The 11,089-nt window shown below is 41.2% G+C and overlaps 1 protein-coding gene across 1 annotated transcript; it reads right to left on the reverse strand.

The window, feature by feature from the left end:
• Positions 1 to 3,955: 3,955 nt before the first annotated feature.
• On the reverse strand, positions 3,956 to 8,461 carry LOC129162817 (zinc finger MYM-type protein 1-like). The gene is made up of 2 exons (XM_070548894.1): positions 6,895 to 8,461; positions 3,956 to 6,760 (listed from the first exon to the last, which is right to left on the reverse strand). Exon 2 carries the CDS (start codon positions 6,294 to 6,296, stop codon positions 4,293 to 4,295), a length of 2,004 nt encoding a protein of 667 aa, XP_070404995.1. The 5' UTR covers positions 6,297 to 6,760; positions 6,895 to 8,461; the 3' UTR covers positions 3,956 to 4,292.
• Positions 8,462 to 11,089: the final 2,628 nt, after the last annotated feature.

Below are 11,089 nucleotides of genomic sequence, written 5' to 3' on the forward strand. Positions count from 1 at the left end.
GCATGCATGATTTTGTGTCAACAGACTTTACAGTGTATGAGCTATTGAAATTAGAAAACTTTAAAAAATTCACAAAAAAATCTAAGAAGTGTTTTTTTCCTAAAGGTAAAGGTTGTAGGATGTAGAGGAGCCAAGTACTGACCAGTAAGCATGATTTTGTGTCAACAGAGTTTACAGTGTATGAGCTATTAAAATTAGAAAATTAAAAAATTCACAAAAAATCTGAGAAGTATTTTTTCCTAAAAGTAAAGGTTGTAGTATGTAGAACATCTAAGTATTGAGCAGCATGCATGATTTTGAGGCAACAGAGTTTACAGTGTATGAGCTATTGAAATTAGCAAACTTAAAAAAATCACAAAAATCAGAGAAGTATTTTTTCCTAGAAGTAAATGTTGTAGTATGTAGAGGAGCCAAGTATTGACCAGCATGCATGATTTTGTGTCAACAGAGTTTACAGTGTATGAGCTATTGAAATTAGAAAACTTTTAAAAATTCACAAAAAAATCAAAGAAGTGTTTTTTTCCTAAAGGTAAAGGTTGTAGGATGTAGAGGAGCCAAGTATTGACCAGTAAGCATGATTTTGTGTCAACAGAGTTTACAGTGTATGAGCTATTAAAATTAGAAAATTAAAAAATTCACCAAAAATCTGAGAAGTATTTTTTCTTTAAAGTAAATGTTGTAGTATGTAGAAAATCTAAGTATTGACCAGTAAGCATGATTTTGAGGCAACAGAGTTTACAGTGTATGAGCTATTGAAATCTCTTAGTTCTACTAGTGTCTTAGTAGAAAGAATTCACCAAAATCAGAGAAGTACAAAAAATCAATAAATAAATAAAAGGTGCAGACTATAGATGATGTAAGTGCTAATTATTTGGCATTATTTTGGTGTCAATAACATTTTCAATGTAGGAGATATAGATAATTATAAGGTATAAATAATAACTTTATCCAATAATAATGTGCTGTGTGATTTGGGTGTCAATACATTTTAAAATGGAGCAGATATCAAAATTAAAAGACTTTGAAAATACAAACAAAATAAAATGTGTTACTGGATTACAATAACCGCTGTAGGATGAACAACATGTGTGTAGTGTTATATTTTAAGAATTAGGCAACGCTGCAGTGTACAGGGGTGGTGTTCTTTAATATTTTATCAAGAGCTATTTCTGGTTAGTTGTTTTTCAGACGGTCCCTGAGCGCTAGCGGCAGGTTCATGGTCTCATAGAGCACAATTTAGCTCGTCGGGGGCTGAGGACGGTGTTTTTTGAAAGAAACGAGGTTGTAGCTTGTTCACTACCTTGCTATGATACCAAAGAGGTATGTTATGTTTCTAAATACCCTTCTATTCAGAAGGTATTGAGCCGCAAAATTCAAATCTGTGAATATCTTGCTAACTTTACTGAAGTCAGCGTAGCGGGATTCTGTGGAGCAAAGAGGACGCAGAGCGCTCATCGTTGGTGCGCCCGCTGCATCCGGCACATGATACATTCTCAAGGTGCCGCAACAAAACATTATTACCACATGATCATTCATATTTGTTTATATCCTCTGGTACTCTGTCTTTTAATCGTTAGTGACGTGATCCGCTCATTGTGTGCTACAGTGAGTTCACCTCACTGACGCAGCATCGAAAGCGCACTCCACTTTGTGGTCAGGAGATCCCTTTGATCTGCGTAGTTCAAAAGTAACTGATTAATAATGGGATTAATAAAGTATTTTTGAATTGGAATTGAATTGAATTGAATGAGATGAAAAAGTAAGAATCCACGCAGCCGTTCTTCTGGAGAGTTTAGAGGAGATGCAGGAAGATGAGAGACAGACAGGACAGGAAATAGTTCAATAAAAACAAGAAAACAAAGCTTGAAAGTAAAATGTAGGCAGATTTATGTCCTCTACACGTTTTTACCTGGCTAAAACAATAAGTTATACGCATGTCATATTTATACATCTGATACAATTCAGATCACCTTCAACACTCAGTCACACGTCCAGGGCTGTTTCAAGGCATTTTGGGGGTCAAGGCAAAATGTAAAAAAGGACAGATGCGTTATATATGGAAAACAAAGTGTGTCACATAATCATAAACATAAAAGTAAAATATACAATTTAAAAATAGCTTTATATATTTATATATAAATTAAAACTTTCCAAATATAATGAAAATGTCTAAATAACGTAAAAATATGAAGGAACATCTGTTGGTCAGGCTGAAAAGTTTGGGAACCACTGCTCTAAGTGATAGGTGAATATTGTTTTTTAAATATATTTTATGTGCGGTTTTTTACCTAGAGCTTTTATGTTTTCTGTAAAGAATGGTATGCTGAAAATGAGTTATTGTTTAAATAAAACATGTTTTGCATAAAGCATGAGGTTTTGGTTAGTAATTGAATGGGAGAATAATAAATGACTGAAATGAATAGTGTTGATCAGGCAGAGGTTTGTTGCCAGCGTTCGATTGAACAATGGCTTCAAACATGTATGTAATGGTGTTAGTTTTTACGTAAACCATTGGATGAAATTACACAAACTGACTGAGCTCTAGTTAATGCTCTTGCAATAGTTTGTGTATGTGTTTGGGCGAGGGTACATTGGAACTTTGCCCCCCCCCCCCAGTTTGAAAATCCTATCTGCGCCCTTGTCTCCTCACGCTTAGACTACTGTAACTCTCTTTTCACGTGTCTGAGCAGAACCTCCCTGAACCGTCTACAGGTGGTTCAGAACGCCTGTGCTCGGCTTCTGACCAAGTCCTCCAAACACACCCACATCACCCCGCTTCTCCTCCAGCTTCACTGGCTGCCAGTCAACTTCAGGGTTCATTTCAAGATCCTGGTTCTGGTCTATAGGGCCTTACATGGACAAGCACCATCTTACATTGGTGATCTTCTTAGTCCCTACACCCCCAGCAGGTCCCTGAGGTCCAGTGATCAAAGCCTACTGGTTGTGCAGCACCAGGCTAAAGGTCAAAGGTGACAGATCATCTGCTGCTGTGGCCCCCAGACGCTGGACCTCTCTCCCCCTGAGCCTGAGATCAGTGGACTCAGTGGTCTCCTTTAAAAAGCAGCTGAAGACTCACTTGTTCAAGCTGGCTTTTGTATGATCTTCTTCACCTCTCTCTTTATTCTGCTCTCCCCACCTATTCCACCTTCCTCAGGATCCACTGATTTCCCTCTTTCCTATACACTCTCTCTCTTTCTTAACATTTTTAATCACAATTGTCTATTTTTGCTCATTTTAAATATATTTTTAACCATTTTCTAAATTATTTTTTATATTTTTACATTTTTTGTTTTTGTGAAACGCCTCGTGATTTTTATCTTGAGAGGCGCTATAGAAATGATATTTTCTTCTTCTTCTGCCCCGTCTCTCAGCCTCTCCAGTAGCAGGTGATGGTCAACAGTGTCAAAGGCTGCAGTCAGGTCCAGCAGGACCAGAACAGAACAGTCCCCTACATCACTGTGAGTCAGAAGGTCATTAGAGACCCTAAGAAGAGCTGGTTCAGTAGAATGAGCTCTACGAAAACCTGACTGGAAGCTATCATATATGTTCTGTTCTGAATGACGCCTTTACCTGTTTTGCTCCTCTGACAACCTGGTTAGTTACCTTCTCCACAAATACTCCTTGGTATAATACTGAATTACGTTCATTAAAATCCAAAGGTTGCCAAAATTTAAGGTCTCTACAAAAGAACTGGCCTCAGTACCCACAAAGAAATGTATTTGACGCCCATACTTAACTACAAAACTTCAATAGCCTGTGCCAAATCTGATTATTTTTCTGGATTTATAATCCCCTATGCAGATAACACAAGAGCAGAGGCGGAGCTAGCCTAAATGGCGCCCTGTGCGAGAACCCCCTGTGACGCCCCCCCCCCCCCCCCCCCCACACACACACACACACACACACACACACACACCCACCCACCCGGAAAAAAAATTACACCTACAACTTTGTTTGAAATTGCATGGAGTGTATTATATACAACAAAGTTCTTGTATTGCAAGATTTAACCCCCACATACACACTGCACTGAAACTTTTCAAATATATACATTTAGAAACAAATAAAAATAAAAACAGGCAGCAGCAACAAAGGATGTATACAAATAAATACAATTATTACAATTCCAAACGTAATTAAAAACACAAGTCTTGAAAAACAAACAAATGAAAAAAAAAAACTAGAGAAACAAAGTTGCAACAATTTGGGCTTTTTAAGCATTGTGTGTTCTTTTGTGGGGTTTTTTGTGTGTGACAGGATTTGATTGGATTAGAGGTGACAGTTGAGTGACTTCAAAAGTGTTGCTTTCTAGCTTTCCTTGAAGCAAATTCGTCAATGATATCATCATATGATATCTCCTCCCCAACTTGGAAGTTAATGCTGATGATGCTGAGGCCAGATAAACGCTCCTGGGACATGGTTGACCTCAGGTAGTTTTTTATTAGCTTAAGTTTTGAAAAGCTCCTCTCTGCTTCAGCCACTGTCATGGGAACTGTAAGTGCAATTCTGAGACCAGTCCAGAGGTTGGGGTAGATCTCGGTGAGATGGTTCTTGTGAAGAAATGTTAAAAGGCCAAGCATGTCCTGTGGTGGCAGGCTGGGGAAATTTTTCATCTCTTTCACAAGTTCTTTTCTGTCCAGGTCAGACTTTCCATTGAACTCCAAAATGGTCCCAAGTGCATCACATTTCTCTGCAAGCTCCTCATCTGAAAGGCTTGGGAAATTTGTCAACACAGCAAATTTCTGTCCCACATCTTCCAGCGTCGTGAATCTCTCAAGAATGGCTGATAAGGCAGCATCCACAGCAACATTGAAGAATGAAACCTCCAGCCTCTTCAGGGCATCACTGATGGGCTCATCAGTGGCTTCATAAGAGTAGTGGCGCTTGGTAGATCTCAACCTTTTCTCTTTCAGCACAACCTCCACATTCATGTCTGCACATGTGTCTCTGGCTATTATCTGAGCAGACTTAAAGCCAGTTTCCCTATACTGCTCAAGACTTCTGTGCGTATTTCTAAGAAGATTGACTGCAACATCCACTGCCATATTTGGTGACTGCACAAGCTTGCTGACATGCTGAATCTGGAAGAGGATGTCATACCAGACTGCTGTGCAGATACTAAATCTGTACGAACCAACCTCCTCTGACAAGGACTGGGCTTCTACCTTTGTTTTTGGTTCCTTGGTAGTTTCTCTTACCTTGATCAGTGCTTCTCGCACTGCAGCTGCCTCGTACCTGAAAGGTTCGATGCTCTTAATTTTACTCTCCCACCTTGTGTCGGACCACATCTTCAAGGTGAGATTCACATGGCTTTTAAGAATAGTCCATCTTTGTGTGGAGGCGGAAAAGAGGTTGTAGATCTTTTGAAGGATGCCAAAGTAGCTCATGGCATCAACTGAATCATTAGCAGCATCTGAAACCACCAAATTTAGAGTGTGTGCTACACAGGGCATAAAAAGAGCTCTGGGGTTTTCTTGTAAGAGCCGAGCTTGTACTCCTTTGTTTTTTCCACGCATGTTGGATCCGTTGTCGTACGACTGCCCTCTGCAGTCCTCAAAAGGAATGTCTAGTTCTTTCAGTTTGTCCAAAGTCATGGAAGCCAAATGACTGCCTGTGGACTCAACTGCCTCAAAAAACCCCAGGAAACATTCTTTCACAAGAGGTGTCGTCTCTTTTACCTCCACAAACCGAATCACAACTGACAGCTGCTCAATGTTGCTGTTGTCAGGAGTGCAGTCAAGGATGATGGAAAAGAACTTTGCCTGCTTTATCTCACTTACTATTGTTGAGATGATCTTGTTGCTCAACAACTCAATCAGCTCATTCTGGATTTGATGACCTAGGTAACTGGTGTGACTGGAGGTTCCTCTTTGAATGCGGTTAATGTGTTCCTTCATGATCGGGTCAAACCTGGCCATAAGTTCAACCTCTTTTAAAAAATTTCCATTTGATCGTGTGAAAAGCGCTTCTGTGTGCCCCCTGAGTGCCAAGTTCCGAACTGCCAGTGACTGCACAATAGCAGTAAGACGTGTCAGTACTGCTCTCCATCTCACCCTCTCATCCTCCAAAAGTGCCATCTCCTTTTTATCAATAGTTTTGCCCTTCATTAACCTAACTGTAAATTCCTTCCAGGTTTTCATACAGTTAATGTGGTCGGGGCTTTTCTCATGTGAGTTCAGTAAAGAACTTGCATGTGTCCAATCTGCCAGTCCCGAGGTGGTTAACTGGATACTTCTTTTTGAAAACAACTTACAACAGAAACAAACAAGGCTATTGTTGCTAACTGAGTACAACATCCAGCTCCTGGCCACCTTCTCACCACTTGTCAAAGTTCTATTGAAATAGTGATGATGACAACATCTGCCATCGCCTTCACTCCTGGGAAATACAAAACTAGTTGGCACCTTAGTAGGTCCTCTTCGAACTAGCTCTGTGCGAACGCTGCCAGTAATTGGTGATGGCCACTTGGCTGGGTCTGACGAAAGAGGCTCATCATCACCTTCAATGGGTTGACTGGTTTCAGGCTTTTCTGCTGACAGAAAACAGAAGCATAACTCAACACATTGCTATGTGGACCATTTCACATATTCTATTAAAATACAATATGTGACATTCAAATTTCTCTAATGTTTGCAGGACACACACACACACACACACACACACACACACACACTTGTGCAAAACTTACTTGACGTATCTTGTTGGGGAGATGTGGCAGCTGGCTGTCCCTCATCAAGTTCACATTGACTGGTAGGTCTCTCTATTGACAGAAAATGGAAGCATAACTCACCACATACTATATGGAACAATTCCCATATTCTGTGAAAATACTATTTAAATGTCTATAGCTAAATGTTTGCTGGACACACACACACACACACGTGCAAAACCCACCTAAAGTATCTTCCTGGGGAGATGTGGTGCCAGCAGACTGTCCCTCCTCAAGTTCAAATACTGGCCTACTGGTGGATGGCTGTTCCTCAGTGGCAGCTGATGTCATCCCAAAATATCTGTGTAGGGCTCCTGATGTTGCATAAAACAAACAATACAATCTTCATGTCACGTCTGTTGCTTAAGCATTTTAATTAACATGTTACAATGAGCATTTACAGTTTTCAGCAGTGGTGGAAAGAATTCTGAAAATCTGTGCTCAAGTACAAGTACTGTTACATTGCTAAAATATTACTCATTTACAAGTAAAAGTACTGGTGTTAGAGAAATACTCAAGTAAAAGTACAAATTATTCATAAAAACCTCAGAGTATTATTTATTTTTAACGGCTGATGTCACCATCACTTCTCCAGACTGGGGCTGCCTGGAAATTGTGTTTTCCTTTACCAAAAGTTAAAACACCAACAATCTATTAATCATTAATAATTGATAAAATACAAAACAAGTGTTTTTCCCTAATTTTTTTTTGTCATTTTAAGTTTGTGTTTCCGGCACACAAAGAACTAAATGACCAGAGGAGCCAGGACTATTAATTAAATATCCATGAATCCATTTTAACTGGTTAAATTCTTCAACTCTCCCACGCTGCTTCAAGGTCACTGTGAGTTAACATAGCCGCGGTGTGCTGTGCAGCACACTTAACGCAACACGATGCTGAAAGGCGAGACAGTCTCAACTTTCAGCTAAAAAAAGACCGCTCTAGCTATTATAGTTTTTATGTTATGGCAGTTTACAGTTTAAACGGGATCTTACTAGCAGGGCACCTCCAGCGGCCCGCTGCCGCTCCGTTTTTCGTGGGGTAAATAATACGTAGCTCATTTCCCGAGTCCAAATAGAAAGGCGAATGGCGCCGGCGCGAGACCTGCCGCCCCCGCCCGCCGTCAATGTATTTCAGCGAAATTCTCAAAGACTCATTTTAATTTGATAGCGTTTGGTTATCAGCCTTTCGGTTTTCCCTCTCTTAGCTTTTCATAAGAGCTCATTTGACAAATAAAAAGTTAGCGGTTGGAAGTAGTTCTAAATACATAAGAAGCTAGCAAAAGACATTTGAAGGGATCATCGTAGCACCATGCAAAACGTTCAGATTAGAGAGGTTAGTTAATCAATAAATTGGGGGACAGGCGGGAAAAATACCAACTAAATAATAAAGAGATGCATACCTGCATCTTTTCCTCGTTTCTCCTCCTCTTCTTTTCTTTTTTTCCGAAATTGGGCACCAGATGGCTTCGACCGTTTCTTCTCCATTATGTTTGTTTGTGAGTGGTACCTGTATCCCTCCTGTATCCCTCCACCATCATTCTCCGAGACGAGATCCCTCCGCCCCCCACCTGATGAAGGGCGCTATAGAGCGCACTACAGAGGCGCGGCGGACACAAGGGGGCGCAATAAAATCCCAATATAAATGCAAACAATGACTTTGTTGTGCTTTTATTACAGAAATATTATTATTATCATCACTCAGCACTATTATTATTATGAAGAACATGTGATTTCTATGTTTTGTTGATGTATCGGCTGATCAAAAAAAAAAAAAAAAAAAAAAAAAAAAAAAAAAAAAAAAAAGGAAATTCAATGCCGCCCCCTCCAGACTGCCGCCCTGTTCGGCCGCACATGTTGCACATATCAAGCTCCGCCACTGCACAAGAGTATTGCTTTCATTATTGAATAGAACTGTCCAATCACCCAACTCTTTACCAGCTCATATGTACTCTGCTGACACCTGCCTATCTCTACTGCTGTTTTTCAATGAGAAAATTTGTACGATTCATCAGCACTTATCTACAGTTTTATTCTCCACCTCTCCTCCAGCCACTATTTTTCCACATTGTTCTTCTTTCTCCACTTTCCAACTCCCTAAAGCCTCTGAAATATCTGATTTTATCTTAAAATAAAAGTCTTCCACCTGTCATCTTGATCCCCTTCCCACCTCTCTCGTTAACTCCTGTCTGTCCTCTCTCACTCCATTCAAAACTGTGATTATCCACTCCACTTTCACTAATGGTATAGTTCCATCTCAATTTAAAACAGCTGCAGTTAGTCCCTTACTTGAAAAAAACAGGTGCAATTCAAAACAATTTTAGTAATCTTCACCCTATTTCTAACCTACTCTTCATTTAAAAAAATCTGGGGAAAGTTTTTGCCTCTCAGCACCACTGTCATTTGAAACAAAACAGTATTTATGAATGATTTCAGTCTGTTTTTTTGCCCCGATCACAGTACAGAAACTGCTCTCTCAAAAATAACCAATGATCTCCTGACTGCTGCTGATTCAGGTCTACTTTCCATCCTTATCCTCCTCGATCTGAGCGCAGCTTTGATGCCGATTCTTAATAAAATATTTGTAACAGGCTTTCATCTATTGGCATTTCCCATCTCACACATGGCTGGCTCCCCTCCTATCTCTCAGGCTGGTCACAATTTATTCAACTCAAATCCTTCAGATCTGACCCTCCCCAGCTTTCAAAGGTGTGCCTCAAGGTTCTTTTCTAGGGCTTCTTTTCTTCATTATCTTCCTCCTTTCACTTCTTCATATCTTTCAGAAATTCAACATGCATTTTCACTGCTATGCTGATGACACCCAGCTCTACTTGTCCTTAAAACCTTAACCTCCACTTCTGTCCCCTTCCATCTCTTCTTGTGTAGCTGAAATTAAATCTTGGTTCACCACAAACTCTCTTAAACTTAACAGTGACAAAACAGAAATCCTTTCAGTTGGCACCTAAATCCACCTTGTCCAAAGTTCCCAGATTTTCACTTACTGTAGATGCCTCCTTTGTTTCTCCTTCCCATCAGGTTAAGAGTCTGGGTGTCATCCTTGACAGTGCTTCCACATTTCACTCCCACATTAATAGCACCCCTAGGACAGCCTACTGTCAACTGCGTAATATTATTCGCCTTTGCTCCTCTCTCACCCCCCACTCTGCTTCCATACTTGTTCAGTCTTGTCACCTAAAGAATTGACTACAGGCAGAGGGAGACTAGGGGTCTTAGCACACCTCTGTTGTCGCTTGGCTTCCCAGGGCTGGGGACTATGATTGGGAGCTGACCGTCTGGTTGAGCCTGCTCATCACCCCAGAAGAAAGGGACTAACTCTGGGTTGTACCCTTTGCGCAGCAGTACTGGGACCAGAGTGAATAGGGTGTGTATGGGGAGCGTGAGTGGGTGTCTAGCGTTCACTTTTGTAAGTCTTTGGTTGTATGTGTATGTGTGAGCATGTGTGTGAGTGTGAGTGTGTGACTGTATCTATATATGACTGTATATGTCAGGTGGGGTCTTGGATGAATTCCTGTCTCCTGGGACTTCTTGTGCTGCTACACATCTTTGCCTACCCTCCCCCGTCACATTTGGTGTGGAGTGTGGTGCCTTGGTCTGCCTGAGTGTTTGTGGCTCCCGGGTCAGGGGGTTTAAGATTTTTGGCATCTGCCTGATTGATCCCGGTGGCTGCCTGGTAGGATCTGAGTCTCTGTTCGGTGGGGCTGGTCGCCCCTGGGTCCCGGGGCTCCGGGCTCGGGCGGCTTGGGGGTGGGAGGCTAGGGGCGGGCCTGTAGGCTTGCTGCTGATATCTCCCGGGTCTCTGCTGTCTGCGACCCCCCAGGGCAATCCTCTGTGCCTCTCGAGAGGGGGCTGGGGCTTTTCTGGTTACAGTCTCCCTGGGGTCCCTGTGCTCTGTGACAGCTCCTGGATCTCTGGGATTTGGAGCTCCCTCCATCTCCTACACATGTTTAGGGGGCAGATCTGTGGCCCCTCACACTCTCTATTGGACGCTCCTATAGAGAAACCTTACATATACAAGCGCGGGTACGCACACAGGTGCTCACATGGTGCTCTCATAAGTATGGACTTGGGCATTTTCAACACGTCTTAAGGCTGTGGTTGGCACTAAATGCACTATGATTTATTATTGTGTGGTTGTTCAGTAAAACCATGTTTATGTTTAAACATCTTTGGTGTGTTCTTACTGTGTTTAGTTTCTAATTCCATTTTTGGTTCTTTTTTTTTCTTTTTTTTTGCACAATTAGAACTTTATTTAAAAAACATATTGCAGTAATCTTTCATGAATCACTTTTTTTCCCCCACCGTGTCCTGTCTGGCTGTGAAGCAAACAGAATTGATGTCTGAATGCTGGTAACAAGCCTTA

The sequence above is a fragment of the Nothobranchius furzeri genome, chromosome 2 (assembly GCF_043380555.1).
Source record: "Nothobranchius furzeri strain GRZ-AD chromosome 2, NfurGRZ-RIMD1, whole genome shotgun sequence".
NCBI lineage: Eukaryota > Metazoa > Chordata > Actinopteri > Cyprinodontiformes > Nothobranchiidae > Nothobranchius > Nothobranchius furzeri.

What these genes read in the sequence shown, in the direction of transcription:
- LOC129162817 (XM_070548894.1), bottom strand. Translation starts at nt 6,296, where the DNA reads ATGTTGTACTCAGTTAGCAACAATAGCCTTGTTTGTTTCTGTTGTAAG.